At 31.1% G+C, this 19,581-nt stretch overlaps 1 protein-coding gene across 2 annotated transcripts in view; it reads right to left on the bottom strand.

The window, feature by feature from the left end:
* The window catches only part of LOC129221399 (poly(ADP-ribose) glycohydrolase-like), a 67,941-nt gene that overhangs the window by 4,167 nt on the left and 44,193 nt on the right, over positions 1-19,581 (bottom strand). For both annotated transcript variants that reach the window (XM_054855871.1, XM_054855872.1), the window contains 6 exons: positions 16,245-16,336; positions 12,150-12,286; positions 8,017-8,164; positions 5,397-5,475; positions 4,830-4,938; positions 3,742-3,973 (listed from right to left, as the gene is read on the bottom strand). In XM_054855871.1, coding sequence (XP_054711846.1) covers positions 3,742-3,973; positions 4,830-4,938; positions 5,397-5,475; positions 8,017-8,164; positions 12,150-12,286; positions 16,245-16,336 — 797 coding nt within the window. The remainder of the gene's footprint in view (positions 1-3,741; positions 3,974-4,829; positions 4,939-5,396; positions 5,476-8,016; positions 8,165-12,149; positions 12,287-16,244; positions 16,337-19,581) is intronic.

Here is a 19,581-nt window from a genome sequence, read left to right as displayed (position 1 = left end):
TTCATACGTTTTAGGGTAGGAGGGGACCCACCGACCAAACTGACAAGGGACTCGCCTTGGCTCTGCCTGTAGGAGGAAAGATGTACTTACTATATTTTCTGCTGCATATGATCTCTAGAAAAGATGTTTCGAGGCACACAACTATGAATTAGGCAATTTGATCACCAGTTTGTTATGTTTTAACCTTCAAGTCAAAATACCATGACTTTTTTCTGATTTCCAGATACGTTTAGGAAAATTGCCCCAATTACATGTTTATTACATATTTACACCATGGGTGCAAGTTAGGTGATGTGTTCAAGACGGAAAATATTTTCAGCCCCCCGCCTCAAGCATGCGTGCTTAAGGAAAAATTTATGTGTGTAAATGTAGATTTTAACAATGCCAGTTTTGGAATCTGATTTCAGTTTTAAGCTTTTGACTTTTCTAACAACACGAACTTAGTTTAGATTGTAATATTTAAGCGATTTGATATTGTAATTCCAAAAACCTAAAAGCCGCCAAACGCGGAGACTCTTGGGGGGTTTTCTCCAGAATTTTTTTCAAATTGAAGTCCAAAAAACGCAATAGTAGGCCATTTCGATAAAGTTCAGGGAAAGGAGGGGTTCAGGGACTCTCTAACATCATTTTTTTTTCAAACTGATTGCCTCAAAATCACAATATTAGGCGACCTTCAAAAATATTAGAGAGGGGGGGGGGGGGGCGCTCTGGACTCTCCTCAAAATTGAAGCTTTAAAAACGAAATTGTACTCCATCTTTCATAACGTTTATACGCTTTTTGAATGCATTATCGAAGGGATGGAGTTCAGGAACTCTCCTTCGGCAATATTTCGAAATTGAAGTTCCAAAAATGCAATTTTAGACGATGTTGGATAGAGCTAAAAGCGTTCGGGGCTCCCCGCCGTTAGTGTTTTGCCAATCGCAAAAATTTTTATTGCAGCAATAAAATCGCTTGGGACATAAGATTTTTCACTATTGCAATATAAATCAATTCTGATCGGAAAGTCTACCCAAGTTAGTGCCAACTTAACCAGAAAAGAAAGAAAGGTGGGGAAGGGTATGGGCGATTAATGATAATAAACTGGCACCATTCCCCCATAGTCTTCATTTGGAAATAAATTATTTTGTAAGATAGCAGGTGGTGAAATTAGCCATACAAAAAAAAACCACTCCAGTGAAGTAGATACATTTTTTAAACGAGGTATACTTTCCAATATTCGTTAATTTAAAAAAAATCAATAGACTGAATCCTCACCCCAGGGAGGGCCGCCGACTCACATCCGTCTTAAATCACTCAAATATAGCCTAAAATGGCATTTTAAATATTTCAGCTTCGAAAAAATTTCGGAAGAGAACTCCCGAACCCCTTCTTCTGAATTTACCACAAATATCCTAAATTTGAGTTTTAAGAGACTTCAGTTTCTAATACTTTTTTTTTTCTAGGAACAGTACCCCCCTTACCTATATACATGACTTATGACCGCCTAAAAGTTTTAATATTTTAAATTCGGAAATTTTTTGAAAGAAGCATCCAACTCCCTTCCCCCTTAAGTTATCTAAAGATATCCCAAAACAGAGCTCTTAAAATTTCAGAAACAGAAATATTTCGGACTGGGCGACGGAATACCCCCCCCCTCTCTTTGTGTTTATTAAAGCAGTATAAGTTCGTGTTTAAGATTTATTTTTCTATTGAAAGAGCAACTCCCCTCCCTACATCACCAAAGACAACCCGAAGTTTTAATACTTCAATTTCGAAAATGTTCCGAGAAAGACCCCCGAATTCCCTAACTCCTAACTCACTCAAAAATAGCCAAATTAACAGTTTAATACTTCAGCATGGAGAAATTTTCGGGGAAGAACCCCCCCCTCCCCGAACTTCTTCCCCTAAGTTCACTAAATTTGACTTAAATTTGCAATTTCCCCTATTTATCACCGAAGTTTAAAAAAATTAAGTTCTAAAACTTATTGAGAGAAGGCCTTCGAATTCCTTCCTTAGTCCTCAAAGATAACCTAAAGCTGAGTTCTGAATACTTCAGCTTCGAATTTTTTTCGGGGAAGGGGAACCCTGAATCCCAAGACGGTCAAAAGTTGCGCTTTTAAGACTCCAGTTTCGGAATTTCGCCTAAACAGAGCCCCCTCCCCCTTGACATTTGCCAAAGACAGCCTAAAAGTTTTAAGACTTCAATTACAAACACTTTTTGGGAGAGGGTCCCAAATTTCCTTTCTCCTATGAAACTTAAGTATAGCCTCAAACAGTTTTTAATACATCAGCTACAAAACATTTTCCGTTTAGAACACAAAAACCATCTCAGCAATTCACCAAAGATTGCTTAAATTAGTGTTTTTAAGACTCCAATTTCCGATTTTTTTTTAAAAACCTCCCCACACCATTAAAGACAGCCTCAACATTTTTGACTTTTAAATTTTTAAGAGTTTGCAGTGGGAAAATCCCGAACCACTCCTAGCTTCAAAAACGACTTTCAATTCAGTTTTTCGATATTTTATTCTGGATCCCTTGAGTAGCCACCCCCTCCCTCGTTTTAGATAGTCCAAAAATACAAACGTTTCAAGACCTCAGTATCGTGGGCTAATTTGCGGACTCACTCTCTTTGCAAGAGCAGAGTTTTTTCGCAAAATTGTGTTGCCGTTTTTTTTCTCGTTTCCTTTTCTTTCTCTTGCCCCCCCCCCTTCCCTCATATTTCCATTCTATCGAGTGTTAGAGTGGAAGACATTAGAATTTAGTGATTCCTCAAGTCCAAGAATATTTTACCAGAAATATGTTGAAAATGCAGGAACAGTTACCCATCGGTGTTTCAAAACAAGCTTGAAAATTCCCCCCCCCCCCGAGTCTTTCCAAAATTCCCATTTTCACTAAAATCTTTAAAGTCCTTGATAGTTCCCATTTTGCCTGGTGTGTGGACGCGCTATGTTGTGGCGGAACATTTCACCCGTCAGCAGTCACTCTTAATCGGGGGTTTAGATTCAACTCTAAGACATTTTTTGAAAAAAAAAAAAAAAACGAAAGGATGATCGAAAATGGAAAGAGAAAAGGCTAAATTTTCAAATAGAGACGATTAATTAGATAAATAAGGGAGAATAATGAGCAACTTTGCGGTCTGCAATGCAGTGAGTTGGAAATAATGGAGCGAGTCTAAAAGCCACTCCTTCCAAAAGCACGTTGCAAACAAAACAAGCCCATGGTTGAAAATCGAGAGAGTGTCGATGAAAATTCGTAGTTATGGAACGGTTCAGTAATTAAAGCATATTTTTTAAACACTCAATTTTTCTTTTTTAAGTAAAAACTGAAGGAAAGTCATCGAATTTCTTTCCGTCCCGACCTCTGTCTCGGAAATTTTCTCCAGGACAGAAATCCGTCCTGAGACGGAAGGTCTTGCACCCATGATTTACACATAAAAAACTACACATCCAAAATTCTAATAACTGTTGGATTAGAATATTGTTTTAACTCTCAAAAAGAAGATTACTACCTATCTGAAAACAATGAAATGTATGTAATTTATTGCAACATATTCAAACCCATTTTATAATGTTGTAAAAAAAATTGCAACTGTCGAGTAATTTAATAGTAGGAAAATTACATATCAAGATATTTTAGCTGTTCTGTGTAACAGCAAGAATGCATTCCTGTTCATTGGTTAGCAATTTGATATTCAACACCATTAAAAAACGTTTATCATTCGTAATATTATCTATCATTAATAAATCGAAATCATCTCTTACCAATGTTAAGGTTTTTCTCTGACAGAAAATCATAAATATTCTTTAAGTCCTCCTTTAGTTGCTTACTTCCGAATGTGAAGTAGAGAATACTTCTTCCAACCTGAGATGCTGCCATCAACTGAATGACGAATTTCATTTGGGGATTACCTTTGAATGCTCCACATCCCCAATTACCAGTAGCAATAGCAGTTAAGTTTTCTGGCTTTGCATATTCATAAAAACCACTATATGCCTAAAGAAAAAATATTTTGAAAGTTGAAAGATTTCATAAAAATGTTAGCTCTTAGCCTTTCTTTTTAACCTATATGTCTTCCGTAAATAAGGAAAACACGTGGAAAGGTTTAATGTAGGAATTTCTGACAAGCGTTGACCTGTGCTGTTATTTATACAGCCCATGCGTGCACTGCCACAAGAACTAAAGCTGGGGCATGTACATAAGCTTTGAAAGTAACAAGTTTTATTCTTTGACATGAGGGACAATAAAGAGGAATCAAAAGCTGCCCAAAAAATTAAAGCTCTCTTCAATGTTACTGCCAGGATCTTGTCAGATTGTCAAGATTGAGTTTTTCATTTGAATTCTTTCTTGTTGATAATGGGCAAAAAGAAGAGAATTTTTCTTTCACTTGAAAATCAATTTTGTAAGAAGTAGAATCGTTTAAATCATTATGAAAGAAATAAGCACCTTATCACAAAAAATTTTAGCATCTGTCTTAGTCAATAATTCAGTTCATTGATTTAAGCTAATAAACGAACTCAAATTATTGAATAACTTATTAAACCATAATTTCATTTTAAAACAATGTTACAATACCATATAGGACATAACATAGACATTGTAAAAGAAGATATGTTTCAGATTTTAACATTAAACTACAGTTACAAAGCTATGGATGTTTGAATGTGCAAAAAATAGACTTGTTTAAGCAACTTAATGCAAGAAAGTTTTAATGGCTGGTTTAATATTAAAAAAAAAAAAAAAAAATGTTGTTACTAGTTCTGTGCATTTATGCTGTCATTTTAATCAGGTTATTTATTTTCTTTTAAAAAAATTTAAAATATTTTTTTAAATACATCTTCACAATATATACCTTATTTAGCTCTCTTTCTATGTACGATGGTTCAAACTGCTGAGCTATGTCTGAGAAACTTTTAGCATCTATTGCCACAACTTGTGTATATTTTCGGCCCCACTTGTCTCTAAAAATTTAAATATACATAGTAATGAATATCTAAATTGGAAAGATCATAACTTACATTTTATACAAAACATGACAAGGTGCTTTACAAATATAACAGTATCAAGCAAAATAAAATGGGGCATATTTTTGTGCTTTGAATAAAAGCACAGTACAAAAAAATACCCAAATACCCAACTACAATATCTATTAGATACATGACATTGTAAAAGGCATTGGATGAGGTAAAAATATTTGATAAAAGGTTAATTATCTGTGCTTTGTGAATTTAAAATGTCAAGTATATATACTTGACGTTTATATACTGCCATTATATTATACTGTATTATATATAATACAGCTGGAGCACTAGCATAGCCAGAGTACATTCTGTGGACGGGCTGTTACATGTATATAATTTATTGTATTAGGATTGGTAACATATGTTAAAAGCCAAAGGCTCTAAGCGGATAGACCTACCTAGATACTGGATCTTCAAAATTTCCTTCCCATTTAAAACTGTCAGAGTAGCCACTGTATTTGTTATACTGTTCTACACCTAAAATAAAAATCAATTTGTGAGTTGAGTAATGAGATTCAAACATTTTGCTCACTTTGAACAAAACCTAATACATATAACATTTTCATCATAGTACAGAAAATACAAAACTATTTTAAGAAACTCAAAATTGATTCAGATGAGCAAACAGGGTTATTTATTTCAGCTGAACATATAAATGATTAATGTCAGTTGGGAGTGCAAACGGAATCTCAATTATAGATCCTTCCCTTTCTTTTGGATGAATTGGGAGATTCAATTCTGTGTACTGTGTCCAAGGCACCCAAGAGTAACTTGTTACTGTATTACCCATCATTATCCGGCATGCCGCAAAATTCGGTGGTCATCCGATTTTTAATAACACTTGTCTGGTCTTTTGACATGCCGGAAAAATCGAGGTTAGGGGGGAAAATTAATACTATAAAAAATATATGTTCAACTTAAAAATGAATATAAGTTCTATACATATCTTATTAGTACACTGAAACTCCGTTTGAACAAAATTCAAGGGACCGCAAATTCTGTTCATTTTAACGAGAATTTCGTTGTAACGGAATTCAAATAATGTAATGTCAGTTAAATCAGGACTGAAAATGTATTTCGTTGAAATGGAAATTTTGTTGTATTGGCATTCATTGTAATAGAATTTCATTGTATTAATATATAGATTAATTTTGTAAAAATATTTGCTTTAATAATGTCATTTGTTATTTTGTTAACATCACTTGGAGTAGCTGTGATTAACTGTCTATTCTGTGAAACTGTACAAATTGATATATGATGTTTCCTTTTACACTTCATGCAATGCACCTAACTAAATTTTTTCAATTCCGAAATCTTCCAATATTTGTCGTCTTGGTTTTTTTTTTCCTGATTCAATTGAAAAATATTCTATTGACTTTCGGCACCAATAATTGTTGTATATTTGTCGTATTTAGACATACACAGTTAAAGGAATTAAGTAAAAGGAATAAAAGGTTATATTGCGTGTTAATGTTTAACATGACGAGATAAGTATGTATTACAATTTTCGTTATTCTAAAGCATAAACACAGACACGAGTTGAGTTGTCTCGTTTCCAGCTCCACCAGCAGTTATTCTTTCTTCGTCTCACGGCCGAGATCAATCTTCACAGTTGGATCTCTCAGCTGAATTTCTTGAATGTGATCCAAACGTACGGGAATTAAGAGATGATTACAAACACGCAAAGGAGATAGTCCCTAGAAGTTGTTGGAGAGTCCCTAGAAGTTGTAAAAGACCATGCTGAACGTGCAATTGCTCTTATTAATGAATACAGTGAGTTCCTTACCCATGATGAAACACAACTACAATTTCTATTGCAAGTTGCTGAAAATCATAGGAAAAAGTACCCTGACATCAGAAAAAAAAAGAACATAAATACCCTTAGTTCTAGCAAAGGAAATACAATTTAAACTTGACATGAAAAGCTAAAATCAATGTGTAAAATTAGTGCAATAAACTAATTTCAAATAGTTCATTGATTTTGAGTTTGTTGTGTCACGTGTAATCCTACTTTCCGTTGCCATTTCAAAACTTTCAGGTGCTTGAGCTACCCCTAAATATTAAAACATACTGTTTAAACTTTACATATATTGTTTTTATAGTAAATGTGACCAAAAAAAAAAAAAAAAGGTGAGACTTGTAAATATATGAAAAAAAAAATTTGGCTCATAAGAGACACCCTACTACACAACTGTTCCTAAAGATGTGGAACTCTTAGAATTGCTTTTATATATTACCTAGTGGTCAATCACCAACAGTTTAGTTTCAAAAATTACCCCAAGTGCGATAACAGAGTTGATTTCTATCTCCTTCAACTGACCCTACACGTTTTATATAAAAAGTATGTGCTTTAGAGTATAGCTTATACAAGTTAGAACACCTAAAAATTCTTACTCAACATCTTAAGGTAACTATATTTACTGTGATTTTAAATTTCAAGAAAGGTAGTGGAAACAGTTATGTTTTTCCTCTTCTCACAAATTCAATACAGCATCAACTTTTCTCAAAAACTTATGAAATGTTATGGCACAAAATATGGGTATATAGTATTTTTTCTTCAATTTAGGGAAGAAAAAAAACCCCTCTAATTTTATAAACTTACTCAGTAATATAGTTTGATTAAAAGTCAAAAATAGATTTGAGATCAATTACTGTGCGAAACAATGTTTTTTTGAAGTTTATCGTTGAAACTTAAAGAAAACTTGGCAATTTATCCCTTTAAAGATAAATATTTTTTGGTTATTTTATTATCATTATTTGAAGGGGGGGGGGAGAGGATTCCTATTGAGGTTGTCAGTGAATAGGAATCCCCCACCCCCCTTAGAGTTTAGGTCACACATGACTCTACAATGAATTCAACTTTGAAGCATTTTGCAGGAAGAATGACTCAGTAAAGTATAAAAACAGAAAAAAATGCAAAATTTCAAAAATTTATTAAATTACTGCATAGTTCAAATTTGGCAGCAGAAAGATTAGACTACACTTCTGAAAACAAAAATGGTACTAATATAATATTACCAGTGATGATAAGAGCTTCAGTGAGCGCCAAACGCTCAACAAAGAGGCGTGATACTATCAACTCAGGACATATAATGAAACGTATTTCTTCCTGCACACAACCTTGGCCCAATACACCTCCACCAACAAATTTATTTGCAAAATCGACCTAAAATTATAAAAAAAATTTAAAAAGATAATATCTTTCAAAAAAGTTAAGGAAAAATAATTGGAAATATGTAATTTTTTGCATAATTACGGTGCTTGGTAAGGAACAGTACAACTATTACTTATGTATAAATCAATATAAAAAAGATACTATAGAATACAAAATTCATGTCTATGGAAAACATAAAAAGTTGACCGTAATACCTTTAAATTATTCAGTTTTTTTTAAATCCAAAAAATATACTTATTTAGTGTACAGAAGTGATAAAGTATAAACAACTAAATGCAGTTCTTTTGAGATTAATTATAATTTTGGTGCACTAATAAATACAAAAATTATTTCTTAACAAGAGTTCTAAACTGCAATCATTGTTGCTTTACTATACAGTCAGTTGCCATTAAATAACAAGTTTCTTTAATTATTGTTTTCATTAATTTCAAAAGATTTTTAAACCAGTTCAAAACTTGTATTTCTCACATAACATTTAAAAAACACATTTACTTTTATAAACATTACTAACTTTTCACACGTAGCTTTTTTTTTCTGCTGTTATTAGTTTATTATATTAATGAAAAGTCTTTGCAAATAGCAAGAAATTTTCCACATTTAGCATACCAAACATCATAAAAAGTCAGTTTTTTTTTTCAAAGAAAGAAAACGAAAAACTACAAGATAATAATATATATATGTATTCAAATATTCCATAAATATTTATCATAGGCGCTTCGAAAAATTATATTGGAAAAAAAAAACAAACAAACACATAAGCTATCTTTTCACCTCCTTTCCTGAGAAATACTGTCTCTTAATTAAACAAATTTTAAACTTGGTATAAAAATTAATCAATAGTTCAGCCAGTTTTGCCCATTTTCAATTAAAAAAAATTGTTTTGAAAAAAAAAAAAAAACTGTTTAACATTTAAATAACACATTACTGCAAAAATAAAGCAAAATTCAACAAATTAAAAAACTGCATTTTTTGAATACTCAAAGGAAAACAAATCTCAAAGCACCATTCTTCTCATGACTTATGCATCCTGCTAACAAAAAATAGACTTTTTCAGAAAAAAAAAAAATCAAAGCACTTAAATCTTAATCATCAATGATCAATTTTCATTTGAAGGCTCACCTACATTTTAGCATGAAATTAGTTAAAAACAATTATAATTCATGTTATAATTTACCTTGGAACATTGGAACAAGTTTTATCTGATGCAGAAAAATCAGGGGTTTCAATGGATATTTAATTTTAATTTGAGCAAGCATTATTTCGTTCTCATATTAAAAGAATTTATGCAAAAATTTTGCATAAAATTGGACTGTAATTGTATCTCCTCCAGACTGGTAATGTTTACCATGTCAATACTGATACCATTGGATGTAGAATGTTCAAGGGAAGCCATTATGTATTGTCTCAGCCCTGAAAACCTTAAAGGGAGGGACATCCAGGGGTAAAAAGCATTAAAATAATCAATTGTCACCCACCGCAGGTGGCGAAAGGGGGTTGGCGAGTGAAGAAAGGAGGGGGCGGAGTCCTCTAATCTTTATATAAATAATAGCCAATGATTGCTCCCAACATCATCAACAATGAAACTTGCGCCACGGCATGATAATTTGATAATATTTTTTTGGTAATGTTTGACAAGCAGGCAAATACTTAATTTTGACAAGGCTGAACTGGATGTGGTCACTTGACTGTTTTACTGCTAAGACTCATTTTAGAAGAGTGAAGAAACTAAAAAGATGTGAACTATTAAAGCAAACTACTGGAGTTCAGGGTTAAATCACTGGTGTTAGGGTTAACATTTCAACTATCACAATATCACCAAACAAGCAATTGCTTTGTTAAAATGTAGAAGAGTAGAAGCAATTTTCACCCGTCATACCTTAATGGGTGACTTTCATATAACACAGGGGAACAAAAAAAATATTTTTTCTTTGGTGCCCAGAGTTTGAAAATTGATTTTAGATATGTTTGGGACTCTGAATCGAAATATGAAATTAGTTTTTCTCTTGCAGCTCTACCTTTTCAGATAAATATGGTTGTTTTATCGAAAATATGCAGTTTTAACTCCATTTTGTGCACTTCTAAAGCTAATATACGTTTTTAAAATAAGGTTTGCTTCCAGCATATTTGCCCTATTGTCATTCTGCAGTTCAGTTATGCTCAGGAAAATTCACTACATGAAGTAAATATCTGGCAAGTTTTGCAACAATGCTTAAACGAACTAAGGTCAACTTGTAAGTTCTTGCTTTGCATATATTCGCTTCATGTGATGTGTAACAAGTTGGATCTTTGTATATAATATTTTCAGGGATCGATTAATGTGGAGGGTAACCCTAAACAAACATTTTTGGGGGGACCTCTGCAGTCAAACCTAAAAAAACATAATCATTAATGGAGAATCAGGGGTGGTGGTTTCAGGGGTATAGATGTGTTGCACCACTCATTCAAAATACTTGTTGTTGGGGCAGAGCTTCATACACTTGTACATCTAAAACAATGTAAACAAATAAGGAAGAATATCTTGATTTTTTTCATTTTCTTAAATAATTGACTATTACAATTTTAGTCCTTTTGGGGCCCTTAAAAATCAGGGATCCATGGCCAACAGCCTAATTGGTCTGTTTGGTAATTGAGCTCTGGTTTATTTGTATCATACGATAGGAATAAAAATTCCATGCTTCGTTTTTTACTTGATCTATAGGTGTAACTTAAACTTATGTCACAGATATTTCAAGTTCAATATCTTGGAAATTTGAGCTCCTACGCAAAAACTGAAGTGATATTTGAACTCAGTGAACCAAACTTGTACTAAATCAGCTCCAAAGACCCATGCACCAAAATGACTGTTGCCCTGTGATACTCAGACTGAAATACTGATCAATTTTTGTCACCACAAGTGAAAAAAAAAGAAAAAATTAACTCAATCTGTTATAGTCAAAATAACATTATGGCATTAGATACAATATTTCATACACATATTTATAAGAAATGTTTTACTTAGATTACTTTTTAATGATCTAAGAAAAGAGTTAAGATATTTAATATTATGATCTTGGTTTTATCTATTCCCCCCCCCCCCTTACCTCTTACTGCTCATCTCCACCTCACCAAAAAAATAAGTAATTTTTTGCATTAATATTTGCAGATCAAAGATTACAGCCAACATTGAAAAACACTGAGTTGAAATTACCTGTATTAAGGGGGTCCGGGACACATTTTGAAAATTTTTTTATTATGTACTTTAGAGTTTTGAAATTTTTTGAACTGATTCATCATTTATTTAATAAACAAAATCATAACATAAATATGAAAAAAAATATTTTTTAATTTAAATTTAATTAGTTTTTTTCAAAAAATGGGGTTGCTTTAAATTGCTATAACTCAAAATATTGTTGGTCAATTTTCAATTTTTTTTCAAAAAAGTATGCACAAATATCTAAGCTTTAATTTTTATTCGGCGATTTTAAAAATATTGATTCAATAAAAAATAAAAAATATTTGAAGAAAAATTTCGAAAAATTCGAAGATACTTTTTTTTAAAAAAATCATAATTTTTGAAGTAAACGTTTTTTTCAAATTCGCCGAATAAAAATTAAAGTAAATTGCTTGAAAAAGATATGCTCCAAGTTTCATTACTTTATCTCTATCGGTTCCTGACTTATAAGAGTTTGAATGCAAGAAATCGGGAAAAATTTCATCATGGAGAAAACCGCGTTTAAAATTTTAAAGTTATGTACACATTCGTTAGATGCATGCAACAAAAATAACTATAACTTTCGTTCTATTTAAGGTAGAAACAAGATTCAAACGTCCTCTTAAGCAGAAAAAAACGGAGCAATTTTTTAAATTATAAAAAAAAAATTGCAAAATTTGAGGATTTTTGTGTCCCGGACCCCCTTAAATAACAATTAAAAAATCAATAAATACAATCCTCATTATCATTCATCTATTCTTTAATTTGAAGATGAAAATTAATTACTTGAAGCATGCCTTGTCCTTCCGTTTCAATAAAGCCACTGGATCGAACAACAGCAGGTCTAATACCACGTACAGAATCTTCCCAATTGGGCATTTCTTCAATATATTGCCGATGGAATGAAACTGTACCACTGGGTTCTAATTGATAATGAGAATAGATATATCGGAAAAATTATTATGCACATACTAATATATTTCATAGAATTGTATTTTCTTTAACCGCATGATAGAACATAAAGTAACCAAGAGAATTTATGATATTCTTTACTGAATGTGCTCATTTTATGCCTCCAGTTTACATAAGAAAACTCTACACCTTCAACATTTTTTTAATGAGCATTTGTAAATTTATCATCAAGCATTTCTGTTTATGTTTTTCTTGAATTCTTGTAAAATTTTTCTTTCAATGTTTCAACCATGAAGTTAATTTTATTTTCCCTTGCCCTTATTTGCACTTGATCTTATTCCTGTTCATTAGAAATAGGCACAAGTATCTTTCTTATATCCACATTAATAATTTTCTCACTGATTCTTACATTTAGTGTATCTTAATTCTACGATTTATTTATTCATTCAGTTTTGGAAGAATGTAGAATTTTTGCCAACAATCATACAAACTCTTACAATACATTTTCCAAAACTGAATTTGTAAAGATCAATGTTACTATTTATTCATGAGTCAGAGTCGTTTATAGCAAATAGCAACAAAAAGATTTATTGAGTAAATTTATACATTTTAAATGTCTTAAGCACTTGAGAGATGCCAATGTGTTTGCATTACTCTGAATACTACCTAATATAGTAAAAATAATTCACATAAAGGCAACTCCATTGTAACAGATTAACAATCACAAAATGGAAAATGTTGTTTCATGAAAACAATTTAATGCAAAAGGGGAATAGAAATAATTCTTTCACAAAATTTGTTTAGTGCCATGTAATAAATATGACACAAAAGCAATTTGCACGCAATCAAGTAATATTTGATTCATAATAGAAAAGCAATGAAATAACTGCTCTAGTTGAGATATATTTATAATTTGAAGTTACTATGGTGAAATAAAAGGGCATTGCTACTTAATAGTACAAAGCTACATACCATAAAATAACAATGTATAACCTACCACACAACAAAGAAAAGTTTTTTGGTCTAGTCAAAAAAAAAAAAAAAAGGTAGCATAAGCTTGGAATTGTCCATGAATAATTTTTATTTAAAACAATTCATTGTTGATTTGATTAAAAAAATATATCTGTCACAGAAAATGTCTTCAGGAAATGTACACTAATTGTCCATAGAAAAAATTTTATTCTAAGAAGAGATTACACGGAGTGACCACAAAAAAAGTTATAGTAGAAATGTTTTTCTTCCACAATGTTTTCTGATACAGTAAATATATTTTGCACTTTTACATGAGCATAATTAGTTACATGGATAATATCTAATCTGTTCACAATTTCCCTAGACATCGGTAAATACTTGTAGAGTCACAGTAGCTATTCTGTAACAATTCAACTTTTCATATTTGGTAGAAACGCAAGTTTATGTAAATAGGTTTCAACCCCAGAGCAGTCAATTTCTAAGCATAAAACATGAGGCAACCCAGGAAGAAGCTTGAAGAATTGGTAAAATTTCAACAAAATAAGGGGCCCTTAAATAGGGTTCTTTCAGGGGAAAACGGCACCAATTGAAAGCTCTGAGTTATTTTATACATATTCAGGGGTCTGGCCAGAGGAAATTTGGGTCTGTTAACGGACCTTTCACAAAAATCCGATCAACCAAAATAGACCCTTCACAAAATTCTGATAAACAAAAACGGATCTTTCACAAATTGTTAATTGAAAGAGCAAATCTCAAATCAAAATAATGCAGTATATTTCCATGCATAAATATGATAATGTTTGGAACCTTTTTAAAAGTTAAATTAGAGGGGTCAATTTGTTCAAAATCTGCTAATTATGCAAAAGAAAGAAAAAAAAATAAGCAATCTTGTGATGCTCCTGCAAGTGATAAATAACTAACATAACTAATTACTACGGCCAGGTAACTATAATGCTTGTTGTTGGTTTCTTTGAAAGAAATTAACAGCTGAAAGTCAGTTAGGTTTATAATTTTGCTTGTTTGTTTTATGCAGCGGTGTTGTTGTAAACTTCTCTGAAAAAGCGTCAACCTTGTATGAAAAGGCTAAGCACTTTTCTCCTGGTAATGATTTAATAAACAATAATGTGCAGCGAAATGAACTTAGAACTGCAAAGGACAAACTTCAAACTTATTGTCACTTAGCGTCTGCGATGTTTAACTGTTATTTTGGAAGAAAGTTACATGGGTTTGATTTTTTTCAATGCTAAATTGGATAATTAACTTTAAATAAACTCTTTTATTTACCGTTTTCTTCTTTAGATGCCTACATTTTGAAAAATGCAATCTTTTTACATCTGATATGAGAATTATAATTATTCTTTTTTCAAGCTAATTTCGCTTTATTAGGATGCAAATAAATGAAAAGACTCTTTACTTTTGCAACAACGCTTATTTCAAGCTTTTAAAACGAAATTCCATTTTTTTACGAGTCAAAAATTAAAATGCTGAATCGATGGTTTATTTTTATTAATTAATTTATTTACTGCTTCAATTGTGTCCAGATATTAATGATATGTTTATCATAGGACTCTAAAATGCAATTCTAAAATAATTTTATCAAAAATATTTATTTTACAAGCCATTTTCATACTTTGAGGATTGCAATCTCTTTGCATTCGCTATGAAAATCTGATTTTTTGAATTTTCGATGTTTAGTACGCTTTGTGAAGAGGTAAACAAATAAAATCTGTTTACATTTTTGTAAAAATCATGGAGTTTATAAATTTTAAATGAAATTCTGTGTTCTTTAACAAAGTTTTGGATCAAAAAAATTAAATGCTGAACCCCTACCTGAATTTCTTTGTTACAATTATTTTAAATACTATACATATGACATTTCTAGAATAATTTAACATAATGTGGAATGGTAAATAAATATTGATACTTGAGGGGTGCCCATCTCCCAGAGAGTGATGCTGCCCTCCCCCCTCTCCATACTCGAAAAACACTCAAGAATGATATTCTCAACAGAAAAGTGGGGAAACACTCAACTTTAAGCGTCAATGACACAGTGCGCCTTCTCAAAATTCAAAAATTTTGTTTTTACCAAAAAAAAAAAAAAAATCTGCAAAATCATTTGATTTTCCACAAAACTGATTTTTCACAAAATTATTTCATTTTTCCAAAAACCGAACCCTGTGAAAAATCCTGGACAGACACCTGATATTGTCTGCAGGAAACTGATTCTTCCAAAATGGGGGCAATCTGTAGCATGTACTACAAGCACCAGTTCCATAGAAATAGCTGCCATGATTCAGCAAATGCTTACCAACTTTTAGGTAGAAATTGTGAGAAAGCTGGATATTTTCCAAGTAATTAAAGGTGCACATAGGGGTTACTAGAAGATTTTTCATATTACTAACTCTTGCATAAGTAATCTGATGAAGCAAAATTTAATAGTAATTTTTTTTCCATCACCAGTAGTAGACTTTGGTGCAACCCCCCCCCCCTCTCAATAAAAAAATGTTTGTTTCAATTTTAGTGTAGTGTTACTTTTTCAGAGTGTGCGCTCTCATAACTTTTTCCCTCCCAAATGAGAATTTGCAGCTAAAAATTGTAGCTGCAAATTTTCAATCAGTCTTTCTCGACTTGACTCAATTGAAACATGCAAATTTCTCTTAATAATTAGCAAAATTATTATTTCTATTCAAAATTAGAATCTTTATGAATGAGTAAGGTACATATTTTGAAAACTACAAACTGTGAAGGTTTGACAATCATGTTAAATAATATTAACTTTCCCCCTTTCTCCTTCTCAGATGAATTTGGAAGATGCAGAGACAAATTTAAAATGTTTCCTTTAAATTCTGTAATTCCTAGAATTTTTAGAAACTATACTAAATTATTAAATTATACAATAAAAGAAAAATCTAAACATCATATATCAGTTTTTTATTCTTAAATGCTGGAGAAACAAAAAATAAAACTAAAAATGAACAAACTGATCATCTTACAAACCTTTAGTTGTGATTCGTTTGAAGTAATTAAACAAACACTTCAGCTTTTCAGCTAAAACAGGCGGAATCCCTCTTTTTGTTCCATAAAATAGCCTGAAAAGATTAATTTTATTTAGTTATTGTGTTATTGTCTAATTAAGCTTAAAACAACTTTTCTTCTCAATGTTTATGAGTTTGACATTATAAATCCATTTCTGTTGATTGAATTATATATAAGGGTCAGTCTTTAGAATGTGTAACTTTTGAACAAAAATATTTTTCAATTTCCAAACCTTTCGTTTTCGTTCTTACATGAAAGTGCTACCTACTAGAAGTAACCATAAACAATGGCCCAGTTAAATTTCAAGTATTTTACTCATTAAAAAAAAAAAACTTTTAGTGTTTGAAAATAGAGGCAAATTTAATATCAAAAAGGTAATTTTGTTAATTGTTCAAACAATGAGCTCTTTTAATTATTAGTGGGAATTAAATATTAAGCCCTCTAAATTAAAGTACAGCTTTAATTTTAGCTATCATTTTAATTCAAATTTGGTTTAAAACATAGCATAGTATTAATATACTTCCAAAATAGTAAATTTGAGAATGTACTGGCAAGAATCTTACAACTTCTTTATGGCTGAAAATAAACAAGGGGGCTCCTTTTTATCATGGGAAATGATAAGTGATGTCATTACTGTGATCTGTTACTGAGAAATGACACTTTGTGTATGGGCAACGGACCTGAGAATTTATTGTGTGACGTAATTCCTTACCCTACTAAAACGAATTAAAACACAATGTAAAAAAGTTAAATCTACTTAAACAATTAGTATTTGGGACACTTATGAAAGAAATAACAAGTATATATATATATCATTTTAATTAAACAAGTTATTAAGCAACATAAACAGTCACACCAGGTGTGTGTCATGCCACGGAGGTGAGAATTCACATGCTGTGAACAAAAAATATATTAAAATAAAAATTATTTAAAAAATGGTTGCAGGTTTAAATAGTAATATTTTTGATGAAATTAAAAAAAATATCGTTAAATGAATTCTTCCTTAAAGTTTTTACTGGAAAAGGCGTGTGACAGAAAAATTGCATTTTTTGAAGAATGACCCATAAATGGCTATGAAGTTATAACCAAGCTATTACTTAAGTAAACCTGACTTAAGTGGCCAACAAATAAATTAAATGATCTTGTTCATCTCAAGGCAATATGAACGTAAGCCATTGAAATTGATGGTGAAGCACATCAAGGAGTTTACAAAAATTATTGCAAATTGTACAGCTACAATATAGAAGAAGGTAGAGCAGAACGAGAGATGCAGTAAATGATTCTAGTTTGGCTGAATTGGCAAAAAAAAAATTAGGAATTAAAATTCAATGCATAGGTACCTTCATTTTCAACAAATGCACGTTAAATACTAAATTTTACATTTTGCACAGCAGTTTATTGACAAAAGATAGATTACTCAACACTTTGTTTCCAGTCTTAAAATTTTAAGAATTTAGAATTGCTTTGAAATGACATGAGAATTTTTTTGCCATTATGAAAGCTATTTTAAAAGCAATTAAAACATATCTCCTTAAGCTGTGCTTTTATAAGGGTAGGGTATTATATTTTCCCTAAACTTTTCATAACAGCTAGAAGATGAAGTGCATATTGTCACCTCCAAGCAACAGTAAGATATCTTAATGTTATTACTGGGATAAGATGTCTTACTGTTGCTCTGAGGCGAAAATATGCAAAAATATTGAGTGACCATATATACTCGCTTGAAGTATGTGACAAGCTTCTAGATAGCCAAAACAGGAATGCTTCGGTTGGACATAAATAGAAGAAATAATGTTTTAAACAACTGCCTTATTTATGCTGGAAGACCATGTCTGGAGACAGATGTGTCTCATTTGTAGACAAAACGTGCTGCAGTCATTCTGGTAACAGTATATCTTAGAATCAGGGTTGGCAAGATTTTGGACACTACGATAAAAACCTTGGTTCTTACCGTCCTGTCCAAAACTCTTGTGTCTAAAACTGTCTGAAAGTGCCCAAAACTACCTTTTTAGAGAAACCGTATTTTGTAAGAAAAAACCAAAAACTGAACAAAATGTGTCAAAGTTATGTTTAATATTGAATATTTATTCAATGTGAACATTCAAGTATAAATAAATATATATATATATATATATATATATATATATATATATATATATATATATATATATATATATATATATATATATATATATAAAGTATTTTTATTTATACAGCTGATTCTAATCTAGTTACGTAGACTTTAGATTGTTCAATACAAATTTCAATTTGTATGTAAATTTTTTGCAGTTACATAATGTATTATATTAAAAATATGAATTAAAAAAGATTTTGCACAATTTTTTAAATATGAGTGCATATATTTAATCATCAAATTACTGTCCTTTAATCTATAATTTAAAAAAGAATTTTTGTTAAAACATCATGTAAAATGTATACACAAAAACCATTAAAAAAACAAGCTTTTTTTGCACCTAAATACACAATAAAATTTTGTACCTAATAAAATTCCTTTGAGTTATAAATGCAACTGAAATTAGTTGCATTAGTTGTGTTGTGAATTTCCTTTCATAACTCTGTCAACTGTTACGTAAGGAAGTTTTTGTGTAATAGAGTTATTGGCAATTTTTTTAAGTAAAATAATTTTTAACTAAGAATTTGAGAAAAATGTTATTAAATACTCATATTAAAACTTATTAAATATTTATATTTATGCATTACGAATATTGCGGCAAATACAAATCGATTAGATGACCTGCCTTCAGCTTTAGGAAAGTTTGAAACACTTTAAGACAGTTTTGAACTGTAAAAACCACCTGTCCTGTCTTAACCAGTTTTGGACAGTTCAAAACCCAGCCCTGCTAAGAATTAGAACAGCATCTTGTTGAAAAACTGTTGTTCTATTAAATTAGAATCAGATGAGTCATAAAAGCAATAAATTGCCAAAAAACATCATTAATCAATACACCTAAAATTGCTTTTGTGCAGTGGATAGGCTGCACAAAAAAAATCACATGAAAAAAATTGTTCGAAACTTCACGAGTACCTATAAACAAGTCTTTTCAACATGGTTAAAAAATATTTTTTTATGCAGTGGATAGGGAACGCATAAAAAAAGTCTCATGTAGAAAATCACCCAAAAACTTAGGAAATAACAAGGAATTGCTTCTTTAAACAAAATCAAAATAAATCAAGTGATGATAAATTTGAACACTAGTCAGACAAAATCTCCCAAATACGGATATTTTTGGGAGGTTACAGTAACCTCACCTCCTATTGGGGTGCACCTGTCATCACT

The sequence above is a fragment of the Uloborus diversus genome, chromosome 4, assembly GCF_026930045.1.
Source record: "Uloborus diversus isolate 005 chromosome 4, Udiv.v.3.1, whole genome shotgun sequence".
Taxonomy (NCBI): Eukaryota; Metazoa; Arthropoda; class Arachnida; order Araneae; family Uloboridae; genus Uloborus; species Uloborus diversus.
This window is presented reverse-complemented; position numbering and strand designations above follow the sequence as displayed.